This window comes from Podarcis raffonei, chromosome 4, assembly GCF_027172205.1.
Source record: "Podarcis raffonei isolate rPodRaf1 chromosome 4, rPodRaf1.pri, whole genome shotgun sequence".
Classification (NCBI taxonomy): Eukaryota; Metazoa; Chordata; class Lepidosauria; order Squamata; family Lacertidae; genus Podarcis; species Podarcis raffonei.
Genome location: NC_070605.1, coordinates 59,494,059 through 59,511,388, shown reverse-complemented (window position 1 = coordinate 59,511,388; position 17,330 = coordinate 59,494,059). Strand labels below are relative to the sequence as shown.

Below are 17,330 nucleotides of genomic sequence, written 5' to 3'. Positions count from 1 at the left end.
CCTGCAGCCAATCTGAAGCCGCGCTTTGGAAGTCAAATGTTTCGTAAGTCAAACAGACCTCCAGAATGGATTCTGTTCGACTTCCAAGGTACGACCGTACAGCAAAAGAAAGTGTGGATGGAGCAGTAGACCTTTAAAATAACCCCTCAGTTGCTTCTAAAGTTCTCCACTTCTCTTAGCATAGAAAAAGACCACGTGTTTGGTAAGTTAAAGATGGTTTACTTACAAACTCTTCAAAGGTCAGATTCGTGTGCTTTTCCGTAGAGCAGTTAGAAAAGACAAGCGGTAAGATTGGGGTTCCAAAGTCGTGGTCGTGAAAGTTCCTAAAGTATAGAAACACAAGGATGTCTTGCTTAAGTCACATGGTCTAAGCTAGAGATAGAGTTCGCATGATGGAATGGAAGAACAAAGGCTTGATCACCTTTCTAATGTGAGGGGAAGTGACCTAGCTAAACCTGGCAGGACAGCTTACTCTATGGTCTTAACCCTTTCATGCATTAATTAGGCTTAAGCCTGATTATCCCACAAATACTGGGTGCAGATGCACCGAAAAGCACAAACATGCAAGTTAATGTTTCAACAACAGAACTTTGCCTTTTGCTCCACCCTCCCCCAATCTGGAAGGCATGCTGGGGCAGGGAGAGCAAATAAAGTCCAATTGCATGACTGATGGCCACAGTCTGCACTATGCAGCAGGTTGGTTATGCAACTAGTGCATGCTAAGAGAACAGCATCTGGCACCAGAAATGTTTGTTACTTCAGCCCTGGTGGCTGGACAGCATTTTCCCCACTGCACCTGTGGGGGCATTGTTCAAATACATTGGGGGGGCACATTTCTGTCCCAGCATCTGCTTTCTGAGGTGGCTGCCTCACTCAGCCCAATGGTAGATCCAGTTCAACTGCTATGTGTTGTGGTTCAGTTTATGGCAGGCAGCTGAGTTTTGAGACTTTCCCTTGATAGGAGAAGTCAGGTGTGTGCCTTCACCAGTCACCGTGTATGTTAAAATCATAAGCTTGCCCTCAAACATAATTATATGCCTCTCCTTATGTAACTAGCACTGGGCGAGGGTTGTTTTCCTTTGTAATGCTGGGGATGGCTGAGGGCCAGCTCCTGTCTGATTTTTGGGGGGTGTGAGGGGAATAAAAGCTGATGGATTTGTCAACAATCCAGGAGCTTTATGGAACAAGACAAACTCATCCGTCTCTGCTAATCCTCCCCTGATACAGAGGATTTTCCTGCCATTAAATGATAGCTTTTGAGAGCAGAGAAAATGCCAGCCTTTCAGAGATGCTGCAACAGAGCTAACCGCAAGCTTCAGAAGAAAAAAGGACAACACAGACATCCCCCTGTCAGGTAAGGAAGGCAGGTAACCAGTCCTTTTTCTACTTCACTTTGATTCTGTAGGTGTTGGTGGAGGAAAGTATCTGTGGCTGGTTACATATAGCCATACATTTTCATTATTTCCACTCCACTTCATATTTCAGTGTGATGTATTATAAGACTGTTTGGGCAAGTAGGATCACAATCCAATGCACAATTTTTGGGGAGAAAGTCCCATTGAATTTAGAGGGAATCCAATTCCCTCTGAAAATAAAGATGCAAAGGATTGGGTTGCTGGTTGGAAAGGTTTGTGGAAGAAACCAGCGGAAGGGAGATCAGTTGTGCTTTCAGACAGAGGATGACAAAAACATATTGTAAGCAGTACTTTTTAAAAAGGAAAGGCAAAGGACAATTGCAAATCAGAACTGTATGGCATAGTTCCCTGTTTTTGGTCTGCTTTTAGATTTTGGAGGACCTGAGATGCCACAAGCAACTAATCAGGGTAATGTTTGTCATCATTTTAAATGGTAAGTAGACTTTTCATTCCACAAAATTTTACAGCAATTTCTAAAGCTAGTAGTGTGTAGTTCTTTTATTTTGAAAGAGTTAATTTATGTTAAGTATCCACTGCAGGGAATGTATTAGTTTTAGGAGTCAGATTTTTCAGCATAAAGGTACAGGACTGGATCATTTGCCAATTATTACAACATCTGTGTCATTTTTCTGCTATGCTGCACTTCTACTTCAGTCATATTTGGACACCAGCAATTCCTCTTTTGTTTAATCTATTATATTGATTAGTTTTTGTGGTTCTTTGAAGAGAAATATGGACCATGAACTCTGAGGAAATTGTATCCCTCTGTGGACTCTACTTAATTATGTATTAACTGTCTTTCTGTGTAAAGACAGTATGGCAGCTGTCCTTTAAGCTTATTCCTTTCTTTGGATACCTAAAATGGATACTTGCTACAAATGTCAAATTGACATTTGGGATTTGAATAACTTTTCAGCATTTTGTGCGGCTTAATTTGTGACTTTGATTAGGGACAATTTTATGGAAAAGAAAAACACTGCCCATCCCCTGCTATACTGAGGCAAATTAGAATAAAGTGGGGGTCCAGTTTACAGTGGGGAGGATTATTTACCTCAGTTTAGTGCTTTTTTGACTTAGTTTATCCTTCCTTCTCTCGCATGGAATAGCTAAGCCCTTCAGGTAATGCATACTTAATTCTAGGTGACATAGTTTTGCATTAATAATGCCTAAATAAACAGTAGAGCTGTGCAGAGATTTTTGATGGTGGACTATTGCAGTGTGGTCATTAAAGCTGACCTACACACAATACACAGACTAGCGCTGATCCCTTTTAGTTAGGGGAAAATGAACAGAAAGTGTTATGCAGCGGGCTTTATTTTACTGCAGCTGTAGGCCTTAATGTACCACCCTTTATGTTCCTAAGTACCAAAGATACATCAGTGTAGGAGAAAGGAGTGTTTCTTACCATTTATTAACATAAATGATGGTGTGTGGTTTTTTTTAAATCCCTTTAAAATGTCCCCCCCTCTACCCCAAGTACTTGACTGATTATTCCTATTCCAACTTTTAAGGCAGGACTTATAGCAGGGATGGGGAGCCTATAGCTCTCTAAATGTTGTTGGACTACAACTCCCATCATTTGCTGATCACTGGCCATGCTGGTGATGACTGATGGGAGTTGGAGTCCCAGCAGCATCTGGAGCAAGGAGGGGGACCCTTTTTAGGGGGCCATGTTAGTGGGGGGGGGGCAAAAGTGTGCAGAGCAATGAGTTCCAACATAGCACGAGTGGGCCTATGTTTCTTCTTCCCTGTGTGCTCCCAAAAATCTGCTTTGGAGGGTTGGCAGTCTTTCTCAAGCAGATATTGGGGGGCAAGTGGGGAGAAGGGAAACACAAGCACAAGCTGATTTCCATTGTGCAAGCAGATCGATATCATTAGGTGTTGTCCGCTCACTATTCAGTAAGCGTGTGTACCATCCAAGCTTCACAGAGAGGACTTTTAGAAAGGCTACAAGCACACATTTATTACCGGTACATGTTGCTTCATAGATGTATTTTGTTCTAGGGGGAATCCATTAGCAAGTTTCAAGCAGCACCTAGAATCCTAGACACTACTAAATGATTCTCAAACGACAAATCAGGACAGTCAGTTTGGACACATTTCCACCTCTCCAGATAGTCATTAAAAAGTGGTCCTGAGTGCAAGTATCTGCCTGAGTGAATGTGACACACCACTGACACCTTCTCCAAGTCCTTGATGTTTTCTGGAATTAATATGATTAATAATAGTGGAGTGGTATTCTAACTCATTCCCTTGGTGCAAAGATTACTGCTAGCGCAACAGGACTTTCCTCCTCTTCTCCCTTGCACCCTCCCCAAATCTGGAGTATTGAGGGGAACCTTTGAACAGATTTAGCAGGGGCAGGAGTGGGGGAAGTCCTATTATGCTAGTGGTAAACTTTGCACTGGTGGTGCCCTGCCATAGCACTATGTTGGATAGAACCCAAGAACAGTGCGCTAGATGTTGTATATATTTTTCTCTTTTTTAAAGCAAGAGTGCATTCCTCGGATCACTCCGAACACCATATCTGAGAGATCCTAAGCATGCACACTTTAAAGCATGTTGGTCTTCTAGGAAAACAAAATACTTACATTCTATAAGACAAATTCAGCCCACCTCTGGCCTTTGTTCATACAGTATGCAGAGGATGAAATGAATGTCCTGTAGTAGCTTTTCAAATGTCAAACAGGCCTGAGCTTGTCTGCACTCTTGAGGCACTTTGCAAAATAGATCTGTGATGTTCGGTATATCCATCTCCACGGTGCATAAAGCACAAAGGATTAAAAAAATGTATTCCTCTCTCCCCCCCCCCCGAAATATTGTTCACTGATGCTTAAATTATGTCATGGAGGCCTAAGGAGCCTGCAAGTTTGAGCAGAAGAACTTTGGGAGGAAAGGGAACTGCTTAACCCTTTCAATCCCAATTGCTTTTCTGTTCAGAACAACCCCCCCTTTTCTGTTCAAAACAACATAGTTTAGCATGCAAGAGGAGGAGTTGCTCCTTCTTATGTCATTGTGCTGGCATTACAGAGATCTCCAGAGAATTCCTCATGAAGCCTCTTATAGTAGCCTAAAGGAGACAAGATTCAGGTAGCCGTGTTGGTCTGATGCAGTTGAAATAAATTCAAAAAATTAAAAAATTGTCCAGTAGCACCTTAGAGACATACACATGAAAGCTTATTCCCAGAACAAACTTAGTTGGTCTCTAAGGTGCTACTGGACAATTTTTTAATTTATTTCTAAAGGGGGCAAAAACCAGTAGAAATACCTCCTTCACATTGTAGTAGAACTAGAGAGGGCAGGACTTTCTTCAAACTTGGGCACTGAACCAAGGGAATATTTCAAGCAAATCTCTTCTCATGGCTGTTTAAAAGGTGTCAATTGGATGAAGTTACAGTAAATATAATCCGGTCTTTGATGTGTAACCAATGCACTGATCCCACAAATTAAGGGTCTGGGAGCAAAGGATGTTCTGCAGGGCTTGTCCCACTGAGGGCAGAAGACAAAACTGTGAACTCGTTTTAATTAGACTTTGCACTTTTGTAGCTTGCTCTTAGAAGCTGAGTACAATTTTGGCCTAATACCACATGTTTGTGTTTGGTTGCGAAGAATACTACCTGCTAGCTTTTACTGCTTATACTCCATTAACTTGTGTTTAAAAAATTCTTTGCCCAATGTTTGAAAATGTGGGGCCCTGTGAGCAGATCAGCTGACACAAGGACCCTGTAATATTGCAGTGACATTGATGCCTTTAAACTCTCATCACCTGCCATGATGACAATCTTATCGGTTGGCTAGCCTGCCCACAGTGTGCACTTGAGAAGCCTCCCCATTCACAACCAATAATTTCAGTTTCCCCTTTTCCCAATCGAGAGAGTCCTAGGCTTAGTTCTAGCTGTATCCCTTAAATACAGTTCACAGGAATAGATAAAACTTACTGATGGGAAGAGGATGGGAAAATGCCTTCATTATGTAAGTTGGGGGCAAGTCTCTCCCTCGAAAGGATCCTAAAGAACCACCTATTGGATGTGATAGCAAAGCTTTCTCATGCCACATAATTTGTAGAGCTTATTGAGATTCTGCGAAAGTAAACCAGCTTCTTGAAACTTAATAGGACCCTTCCACAGCTGGTGTTTGTCTCAGCAACTAGTCACTCAATCCCAGTACATTTCCGGGCTCAATTCAAAGTGTTGGTGCTGACCTTTAAAGCCCAAAACGGCCTTGGCCCAGTATACCTGAAGGAGCTTCTCCACCCCCATCATCCAGCCCGGACACTGAGGTCCAGCGCTGAGGGCCTTCTGATGGTTCCCTCACTGTGAGAAGTGAGGTTACAAGGAACCAGGCAAAGGGCCTTCTCAGTACTGGCGCCTGCCCTGTGGAACGCCCTGCCATCAGATGTCAAGGAAATAATCAACTACCTGACATTTAGAAGACATCTGAAGGCAACCCTGTTTAGGGAACTTTTTAATGACTGATGTTTTAATGTATTTTTAATCTTTTGTTGGAAGCTGCCCAGAGTGGCTGGGGAAACCCAGCTGGATGGGCGGAGTATAAATAATAAATGATAATGATAATGATAATAATAATTACTAGGAAGCAAGATCCATTCATTATATAAATATTGTGTTTTGATACTGCGAGTGTTCACTAATCTCTGATTTCTCTCTTTCTCTCCCCCGCTTCCCTTGCTGGTACACTTCCTTGCCAGTCCTTCTCTGCATCCCCCCTGTTCACAGTGTGTGGGCCTGTGTCCGCTCCTGCCCCACCAGCTGTGTGTGCACTCAAGAGAGGAGTTGTGCCATTCTTTGCGACCGTGCTGGTTTCACACAGATCCCTAAAGAGTTTCCCTGTGAGGCCTACTCTATTAACCTGGATAAAAATAGCATCAAATTCCTCGCTGAGAGGGCATTTGGTACCCTCCCATCCCTCAGATCTCTCTCATTAAGCCACAACAACATATCCTTCATCACTCCTGGTGCTTTCAAAGGGCTAGCCAGCTTGACGGAACTAAAAATGGCCCACAATGAATACATTCAGTATTTGCACACAAGGACTTTCATTTCACTCAAGAGGCTCGTCAGACTGGACTTAGCGGACTGCAACCTTTTCAACATCCCAGACAGGATTTTTATAGAGCTTCCAGCCCTTCAGGAACTCTTTTGCTTTCAGAACAACTTCAAAAGGATTCCAGGAGCGATACGAGGGATGGAGAATTTGACCCATGTTTATCTGGAGAAAAACAAGATCGAAGCTGTGGCTTATAATTCTCTCTTGGGTCTGACCCAGCTGAAATATCTCAATCTGCAAGATAACAGAATAAACGTGATTCATGACAGAGCTTTTCAGTACTGTCAGAAATTGGAGTATCTTTATTTAAATGACAATGTCCTCAGTGACCTCCCTGATAACTGTTTTGACGGCCTAAGACGTCTCAACATGCTTAATCTTGGCGGCAATTTACTTCGGAATGTCTCTAATACATGGTTCCAGGACCAGTTAGAGCTGGAAGTTTTGTATTTGGACAGGAACAGGATTAGCCACATTGAGGAAGGGGCTTTTGAAAACCTCATAAGCTTGGTGTCTTTGCACTTGAACAGTAACAACCTAACCACCTTGCCTTTCTCAGTCTTCCAACCTGTCTACTTCCTAGGAAGGCTCTATCTTTTCCGAAACCCCTGGGAATGCGACTGCAGGATTGAGTGGCTGAAGGAATGGATGGAGAACTACAGACTTGTTAGGGATATTCCTTGTGCCTCCCCATCCTCTGTGGCTGGTCTTGACTTAACTGATGTTTCTTTCGAGAGAACGCCTGAAGGTTTTTGTCTTGACCCAGAGGAGCTAAATGCCACAACTTACAATCCTTTCGCAACTGCAGAACCACAATCTACCACAGAGAACAAGTTCAACAGCCTTATCTCTAAATTCCTGCTCCAGAAGGGCCTTTCGGAAGAAGTAGGAAACACCACAGAAGCTTTTGTCAACACAACCTTGTTAGATGGATTGACTAATGAGGCATCTTTAGGACTGGGGGAATGCAATATCAGATTAGTATGTTATCTAAATCTTTGGATATTGTTTAGAACTACTAGAAGTTCTATACCCTCTGTATAGTGTTTTGTACAGGATAGAATGTTAAGCTACCACCTTCAGACATAGATCAGGTACAAAAGGTCTCTGTGGTTTAGTGCATATTTAGACCTAGTGATCTACTTTGGGCCCATCTTTCAAAATAGGTTTAGGTTCACAGAGGCAGAACTCATTTATAAAGCGCTTTATAATTTTATAATCTGTCACACTTAGTGAGTGTGATTCCTGTCATTAGTCTCCCATAAGAGTGACTCTAAAGTCCCTCAGCTGCAGTAAAATTAATCCAAATTCACGCTGAATTGAAAGAAGCTTGGCAGGAACATGATTGCTGTTCATATTTTATAATGAGACATAGCTCAATAAGGAAGACAGAAAACAAATATGTATGGTGATATGCACTGAAAAATTTAGATAATAGACTTGCAGCTTTACTAAGGGATTTGGCAAGACATTCAGGTGGTTCTTACATATAGGATGCTATTGTCATGGAACAAAAAAGGGTGATGGTGTTCTGCAGCTATTAAAAGGATCAGAAAAACAGGGATCACTTTCTCTGTATGAATCTCTTGCACCTGATGGGAACCTATTTAGCAAGACTAAAGCATAATAATGCAGACACTGGAGATGGGTTTTTCCCTTTTCCTGCCATGTTTTTTATAAACACACTTCACAAATATATATCCATGTTTAAACAAGACTTTTCACTTCCTCTGCTAGTCCTGATTCTTCTGCTAACCGTGGGGAGAGCATTTCACCATTGCCACCGCGCACTGTACTCACCATGCCTGTGAGTCTGGCAGTGCTGAGAGAGAGGCCTAACAACTGCCACCATTCCATTATCTTCAGGGGACAGCAATGGAAGCGCCTCTTAACAGCCATGATAGCTAAATGGAATTACTACTATTAAGTAGTGGGTTGACAAAGCAGACGACACAGAGATTCCTCCAAGTAGTTCTTTATAAGTAAGCTGGAACTGAACTGAACTGAACACAGCTCAGCCGGCCTGCTTTTATAGCCCGCCAGCTGTCACATTGTAACAACAACAACCCAGGGTTTCCCGCCTAAATTAACTGACGTGGACCTGAGTGAAAACTATATACACAATACCCCTGGGTGGCCAGGGTGAGCACTTCAATACATAACAACTACTATATCAGATGCTAGGAAGTAAACAAAAACACAGGAGGAGCACCACACTCGCATCCTAACTATAAGCTGGCTAGCTTCTGTGGGAAAAAAGAATGCTGGATTAGATGGAGACAATTGACTTTGACCAAGATGGAGCCACAAATGCAGTTTAAGGCAAGCTGCTTCTTTGCTCCCACAGCTGCTGTCACCCCCATTTTTACAGAAGACCTGCTTCTGTAAGGCCACAAATGTTGACACTGCCAAAATCATTTCTGCTTCCAAAGCTAACCTCTCTCATTTGACTCAACATTAGCTGGAGTGCCATGGTCTGAATTGTTCTCCCCTCATGATAGCCACAGTTCTCAGAAACAAGGGAAATAAAATTCTGGCAGCTTTATAAAGAAACTCTGCTAACATTCTTCTTCAAACAACACATAATGAACATACAGAACTCACAGTTGTGAGGTGTGCTGACCACCATTAGTTTAGATGGGTTAAAAAAAGTATCTCTGAATTGACATATTGACAGCTTTTACCTGTGATAGCTAAACAATCTCTATGTTCAGACGCAATATACTTCCAAAACACATGGGTATAATAGAGATAAAAAATAAGAGAAGGCCACCACCATCTTCATGCCCAGTTTTTGAGCTCCTAGAGACATTTGGCTGACTGCTTTTGGAAGCAAAATGTCTGAATACATGGCCTTCCCACCAGGGGTGTTGTTACATTCTGATGCAACAACCATGACATGAATTAAAATTTTTAATTTCTCATAGTGATCTCTCCCAAAATTACATTTTCACTTCAATTAATTTTTTCAATAGTCACATCCCACTCTGATTTTCCTACTAAGCAGTGTTACTTGTCACGATCTTTGTTTTTAAAATTGCTTTTGTCTCATTACATCCAGTTATTTCAGCTCTCCTTCAGACTTTGTCCACTGGGCTGTGGGTGAACTCAAGGGAGGGGGAAGGGAGGGGGCAAGCCCCTGACTCTTCACAGGTGCTGAGCAAGCCAGCAGTCCTCTCCACCAAATAGAAGGGACTTGGACAAAGCAGTGTATGCAGTATATATCATGTAAATAAAATTAAAATGGGCAGGGACAGCTGCTGTGCTATGGGCAGTGGCTACTCAGGTCAGTAAGCCATTTGCCCCTGCCTCCATCATCCCTACCTCTCCTCTGTGAAGAACAGCTCAGGACCGCAATACCTCAAGGACCGCCTCTTTCCATATGAACCTACTTGGACCCTAAGATCATCTTCTGAGGCCTTTCTTTGTGTGCCTCTTCTTTGAGAGGTCCGGAGGGTGGCAACACGAGAAGGGGCCTTCTCTGCATTGGCTCCCGTCTCTGGAATGCTCTCCCCAGGGAAGTTCGCCTGGCGCTTTCATTATATACCTTTGGGTGCAAGGCAAAAATGTTCCTTTTAAACCAGGCCTTTGGTTGATTTGATGGACATCCTATGCCCTTTTAAAATGTGGGTTTTTTGGGGGGGGTGTTATTGGGTTGTTTTTTTATTTTGATTATACATTTTGTGGTTTTAAATTTTGATTTTATTCTGTGACCTCCAAGTACAGGGCAGTATATATCAATTCAAATAACACCACCACCACCACAAGCAGCGATGTGGTACTCCTGAACTCCTTATGACAGAACTGTAGAATCACAGAATTGAAGAGTTGGAAGGGACCACGAGGGTCATCTAGTCCAACCCCTGCAATGCAGGAATCCTTTGCTCAACGTGGGGCTTGAACCCACAGCCCTGAGATGAAGAGTCTCAAGCTCTACTGACTGAGCAAATCCTGCAAGTGCCATTTATGCACCCACACCACTTGGAGGCTCTTAACCCTTCAATTACATCTCAAATAGCACATAAAAGGGCATTTTAAAAAACAAACAAACATTGAATTCTTCTGTTTTTTAAATTTGCTTTTAAATGGTTAGTTGTGCTATAGGCACTGAATAAATATAAAAGTCTTTGCAGTGCTATAAGCTATACTGCAATACAAAATTAATTATGAATGCCCCCCTCCTTAGAAAATGTCTGTACTCATACATGCCTTTATAGGCATGGATATTAATTAGCATTCATGAAGAAACCAAATCAGTAAAATGTGTAAGGTTTCTACTTGGAAAATATTATTATTCGGGGTTTCTTAAAAACAGACTTTCCAAATGCACAATTCCCCATCACTTAAACAAACAAACAAACAAACAAACAAACAAACAAACAAACGTAAATGAGTTCAAAGCATGCTTTTCTGCTTGTTTACAAGGACTTGCATGGTTTGCAATTCCATGCCTACACGTTGGGCAAAATAAATTCCTGCATTGCAGGGGGTTGGACTAGATGACCCTTATGGTCCCTTCCAACTCTATAATTATATGACTCTACACTCTGTAGCAATGGCTGTTTCTCCATAGGAGTCAGCAGTTATTATCTACTATGCAGTCTCTAACAGAGGACAATCCAATGGCCCTTGCACTCATGTAAAGCCCAACTCAGTATCACTTACATTGGTGCAAGAGCCATTGGATCTACCTGAAAGTTACCTGTATCTATTCTTTTTGCCCCATCAAACATGTGCTACCAAAGCTGGTATCTCTCAAACACGACGGGGAGGGGGAAGAGGATCCTGGCAAGGGCTGGGACTGGGACACACTGGGGCAAGCAGGGGATAGGGAAGGAAGTACTCACGTGATGGCGAGGGGATGGGGGCCAATGCACAGGAACCAGAGCAGCAAGTCCCATCGCCAGAGCCAGAGGGGGCCTTGTCCCCACAAACATGGCAGGCCCTGAAGTGTAGAGAGCAGTGGGAGAGGCGTTGTAGGAGATTGAGGCAAGCAAGAGCCTACAGCCCAGCTCCCTAGCCGGCCAGGTGGGACTCACTAGCTCTGGGAATGTGTGTGATTCCTCAGCTGGAGTGGGCTTGGCACAGGTGAGGGTCATCTGCCTCATCAAGCCCAGATGCTGCAATCAGCAGGCAAAGTACTAAAGGGAAGCAGAGAGGAAGTGCTGGGTCTGCTCAATTGCCCATGTTGGTGGACCTTGGCTTGAATGTTCCTGGACCTCAACAGTACTTTGCTTCAGCTTTGACTCTGGACTGTATCCTGATATCAGACATTTTTACTTGGATTGACCCTGGACTGCGTTTCCTGACCTTTGGACTTGGTGTGGTTTGATCCCTGGACTTTGAGCGTGACTTGCTTGCCAGGTAGGCCAGGGGTTCAGGACACTCCCTGTTTCTTATGTTTGTGTGAGGTGGGGGAAGGAGAGAAGGAAATTGACGAGTGGAGCTTTCATTCAAGAAAACAAAACAGCCAACAAACCTAACAATGTTCATTGATGAAATATTTGGCGTTGTGTTGAGAGTGTGTCTTTCATGGCTTTGAGAGACAAGATCGATTTTTTTGCAGGGCTGCCAAATTACAAGAGCACTGCTATGATCCTCGCCAGCGTACGCACTCCACCCAATGAATCACTGTGCTCAACAGCTGTGGAGCTGAAATGATCCTGAAGGAAGGGAAACACCTCAGGTCTTGATTTGGGGGGGGGGGGTGAGGCAGGGAAAGAAGACACAACGTCTCTTTCCCTTCCCCTCTTATTGACTTAAGGGTTCAAAATCCCTAATTAAGCATTAGCCCTTGTCCCCAAACTTGTTTAGGACAGTACCCTGCCCTTTCTCCCAGAGGAGTCTAGGGTGGTAAACAAGTGATAAAGCAATAAAACATCTTAAAAACATTGCATATGCAGACAAGGCAATATATCGGCTTAAAAGTGCTTAGTAAACACATACACCTAATGTCCCTGCCCCAATTTTTCCAACTGCACTTTTTTCTACCTGGGCACCATCATAACCATCCACTTTTCAACTGATGCTGAGCTGGACAAGCGTATTGGCAAGGCAGATATGGCAATGGCTCGCCTCTCCAAAAGGGTGTGGGAGAATGTGATGCTAATGACCAATGTCAAGATGAAGGTCTAGCAGGCTTGCATGTTGAGCGCATTGTTTTATGGAAGTGAGTTGTGGGCGGAAAGATTTTGGGCGTCACATGGCAGGACAGAGTCTCATACAAATATATGCTCTCTCAAGCCCATATTCCTAGCATGTTCACATTCCTCATCCCTTGCACATGATTGTAGTGCCTGGGGACAGACAAGTGAGGTTGTGCATCCGCAGCAGTGGTAGGAGGAGTGCAGAGAGCAGAAACGCCATGATGCACCTGTAGCAGCAAAATAGGGTGGAACTTAATTTTTGCAGCTTTCTTCAGTGAGAGGGTCTTAAAAATATTTTTTGGGGTGTGAGGAATTCAGATGTGCTATTTACCAAAGAATTTTAATTTTTCCTCTTGAAAATGTCATGTAATGCTAAATAATAATAATAATTAATAATAATAATAATAATAAATAAACTGCAAGTACTTGACAATCATTTTTAATTATTTCCAATGAATTTTTACACACATTTTACTTACCAAGCTAAACTAAATTATATTATATTAATTTAACCAAAATATCTTTTGAATTCCCAAGTCATGTTACAACTTTTTTAGCATCCCTCATTCTTGGAATTTGAAAGCTGAAAAATTCAACACTCCCTTAGGCAACTGTGAACTAGATAATTATGTAAACTGTCTTTAGCTTTGGATTATTAGTTTTTTTAAAGTGTTGTCTAGTGTAAGATTATTTTTTTTTAATTTAATGGGAACTCTAAAAGAGCACTTTTCCCAATCTGGTGATACAATAAGAAAAAAAACATTTACCCACAAGTACATGGAGCTTGTAATATGTGGCTTACGGTTTTCAAAGCACACATATTCCAACATAAATGATAAAAGAACTGAAAGAATAAAATGTCTGACTAAAATTTCCCTACACAAAGATCCTGTTTTAAAATATCATTCATGTTCTTACATCTGCAATGCGTATTATAGGGAAGAATAGGCAAACAGATGGTTTTTAAACAGGATTAAATAAATAAATAAAAAATCATTGACTAGGCATGTCAAACACACAATCCAGCTATAAAAGCCATTTCCCACTCTTGATTTAAAACAGCAGATTTATTAACGACGGATGCTTCAACTAATAATGACCCTTTCCTGACAAATTTTATATGGTTTACAGAGAGTTACACATTGTTTCTGCTGAGCCTTTCAGAGTAGCAGCCATAGTAAGAAATAATGAACAACTTGTTATTGCATGGACTGGTGGAAATGTATTGTCCAGCTTTTCCAAGGCCAGCTGCTGTTGAAAGCGGTGTAATCCTCACTCTTTCTCCAGTCCATAGTTTTGACTGCCTTACAAAATAGGATTTTATGCTGCTAAATTCCTAACTGCGTGGCCCTATTATTATTCAGCTATGCAAAGAAAAAAGCAACCACAGCAGCAGTAGCAGCAAGCATTTTCGGGTGGAGTGTTAAATACACCCAAACCCAGGCATTCTAGCCAATGCAGTGTTATAGGACAATTTTCCTACTGCAAAAAAGGGGCCAGATGGCATGATAACTACTTGATTGATCTCTTCTGTGCACTACATTCAATGACTTTGGATTTTCAGGCTATTTATAAATGCAATAATCTTCTTAAATGCTAAATTCAACTGTGTATTATAAAAGGTCTCGTCCCTGTCCCCTCCTGTATCAGCCAAATGCTGTAGATTAAGTTGAGGATTTCTCCAGGGAAAACATTGTTCATCATGCAGCTTGAAGTTTGCAGACATTTGATAAAACTGCTAGTAGGATCTGGAATACTGGTTGGTTTTCATTTCGGTACAGCTGGTTCTTTTTGTAATGTATATTTAGGAACTGCTTTTACTGCTGTTGTCCTTAACATGAAAACTTTTTTTTTACTACAATTGCCATAATAAAGTTAACAGTACATTTTAAGCAAAAGCCAGCAGACAGGGTTTCTCAAAACTAATAAAAACACAGAAAGATTTGTGACTTAAAGAGATATCAGCAAACATTTAAAGACCCATCAACTATCTTAGAAACTCAATTACAAAAAACCTTTCCATTTCAGGGAAATTGGTGCTGTTCAGGGCCATGACCCTCAACAGACAGGTTGACATTATTGATTTGGACTCCTGTGGTTATTTCAGCTTCACCACTGCCATGGAGATGGAGTTGGAAGGGTCATCTAGCCCAGGGGTCGGCAAGGATTACCAGGCATGGGCCGGATCACTCCTGCAGAGATCCTCCGTGGGCCAGACTGGCGCAGTGTGATGCCGGAAATCACTTCTGCGCATGCCCAGATGCTGAAAATCGTGCCTGTGCAGAAGCGATTTTCAGCGTCTGGGCATGAGCAGAAGCGATTTCCAGCACCAAGGACATGCGCAGACACAATTTCCACTGTCTGGGCATGCACAGAAGTGATTTCTGGAGCAGCGGAAGAGTCCCTGCGCCGTGCCAGTTTAGCGCAGTGCGCGGGGACTCACTGAGCACACAGCTTGGTTCTGGGGTGGCTCATGGGCTGGTTAAATGGCCTCTGTGGGCTGCTTCCAGCCCATGGGCCACAGGTTGGGGACCCCTGATCTAGCCTAACCCCCAACAATGCAGGAATCTTTTGCAAAATGTGGTACTCAAACCTATGATCCTAAGACATGGGTGTAGCCAGAACTTGTTAGGAAGGGGCAGGGATGATGTGATTGGTCGGTTAGTTATTTCTATTGATTTACTTGAGAAAAGAAGACTCCCTGGAAAAGACCCTGATGTTGGGAAATATGGAGGGCACAAGGAGAAGGGGACGATAGAAGACGAGATGGTTGGACAGTGTCCTCAAAGCTACCAGCATGAGTTTGACCAAACTGCGGGAGGCAGTGGAAGACAGGAGTGCCTGGCATGCTCTGGTCCATGGGGTCACGAAGAGTTGGACATGACTAAACGACTAAACAACAACAATAACTTTGTTTTACTTGATCGGGGGTGGGTGGGGCAGCTACGCCCATGCCCATGCTCTGAGATTAAGAGTCTTATGCGCTACCAACTGAGCTATCTTAGTTTTGTTTGTTCACTGGAATACACATATGGAGTCTATACAGCTGAAGGTATTATTTTGCATAGCAAGTACCCAACTGGCAACAAATCCCATTCGCACAGAATGATATGGAGTTGGAAATGTGCTCGAATGTCACCTAGGTGAACTCCCTGCTTACTGCAGGTTAGCCAGAGTCAGTGGGAGAGAAGAGAAGCTTTTTAAGAATTTACTGAGTTTCCTGGCACAAGAAAGACTGAGGTTTTGGACTTCGTGGGTAATGATTGAACTGCATTGTAATGATATGTGAATTTGTTCTCAAGCATCAGCCATGGGGTTAGGGCAAATGAGCTCTCCTGGCATTTTGGAGCTGCAGTGAGCATGGAAAGCCCTTAGCAGAACATGCTAAGCTGAAAGGTTTTTTATGAATTGAATTTGATCATGAGCTATCCTCAGTATATTTTCTTCTTCACAAGTTTGAACAATTTGTGCAAAAAAGTAGCCCTGAATATAGTGCTCATCAATTTAATTGGATGACCCTGAACTCTAAATTTTTATCTACACTCCTCTCAGTTCCATTCATTATTGTCAAAAAATCCCAATGCAACTCCATAGCTTTTTTCTGAACTAAAAAATAAATAAATCCTGAAAAACTTTCATCATACGGTGAGTGCTCCAAACACAATAATTTGGGTAGCACTTTGGGGTACCTTTTCCAAAGGTATGATCTCCTTTTTGAAATGGAGCACCCGTTCACAGTATTCCAAATACAGCCACACCGTTAGAATAACAAAGCATTATGATGCTAGAAATTTCATTTCCAACACCTTTCCTAATAATTTAAGCCTTTCCTACCACTTCGCTCCCACTATTTAAAAATCTGAACAGCAGCTGAGGAGGAAAGGGCCAATTTGGACCACCACTGGACCACTAGGGTAGGTTAACTTTTCCATTGTGTACTGTACTCCTACTGAAATTTGCCACTGCAGATGCTAATTGTATCACAGTAAAAAATAGCTGCATGACACTTGTTGGTTCTACATTGCAGGGCAAATAGCTGCTGGAGAAACTATTTAAATCAGAAGAAGGCACTGGGAGAGAAGGTTATCTCCCACCCCGATACCAGAGTCCTGATCCAAACTTCCTCCTTGTGACTGCTATCCAATTTTAAACAACAACAACAACAACCCTGGAAGATTTAATTATAGATCCTCATGGGAATATGCCATGGCTACATGCACTCCTTGAAAACAATGATCTTTCCATTTCATTTTCTGCTAATCCTTTCATAAACAGAGTACTATTCACATAAAGCATTCTGGCATATTTTTCAGTGAAAAAAACATGAAGGCATTTCCACAGGATGAGCATAAGGGGTTGACATTGCTGAATAAACATGACACTCAGGTAAACATTCGAAGATAACCGGCCTAATTCACTTTAGTATCTGGCATATCCCCGCTCCCCTTGGATTCCCCCAAAGTAACATCTATGCGTTGATTTACCCCCATTTCAGAATACCAATTAAAATGAAAGCTAGTAGATATCAGAATATTACAAAACAATGCAGTAACTCACCATGCTAATTTCTTCATAGAAGTGCTAATTCTCTGGATAGATGCTCTCTTTTTTTCCTCGAGACCCATTTCAATTTCATTTAAATATTAATAATGGTAAGGTTTCTTATTCCAACAGAAAACAAAGCCTCTGTTTATAATGCCTT

The 17,330-nt window shown here is 42.2% G+C and overlaps 1 protein-coding gene across 2 annotated transcripts; it reads left to right on the top strand.

Moving 5' to 3' along the window:
• The first annotated feature begins 872 nt into the window (after nt 1-872).
• Nucleotides 873-8,042, top strand: NYX (nyctalopin). Of its 2 annotated transcripts, XM_053386895.1 has the most exons (3): nt 873-1,354; nt 1,785-1,848; nt 6,124-8,042. In XM_053386895.1, exons 2-3 carry the CDS (start codon nt 1,827-1,829, stop codon nt 7,524-7,526), a joined length of 1,425 nt encoding a protein of 474 aa, XP_053242870.1. In that variant the 5' UTR covers nt 873-1,354; nt 1,785-1,826; the 3' UTR covers nt 7,527-8,042. The 2 variants fall into 2 exon arrangements, with proteins under 2 accessions (XP_053242870.1, XP_053242871.1); XM_053386896.1 differs by lacking the exon at nt 873-1,354 and having other exon boundaries at nt 1,703-1,848.
• The last annotated feature ends 9,288 nt before the right edge of the window (nt 8,043-17,330 follow it).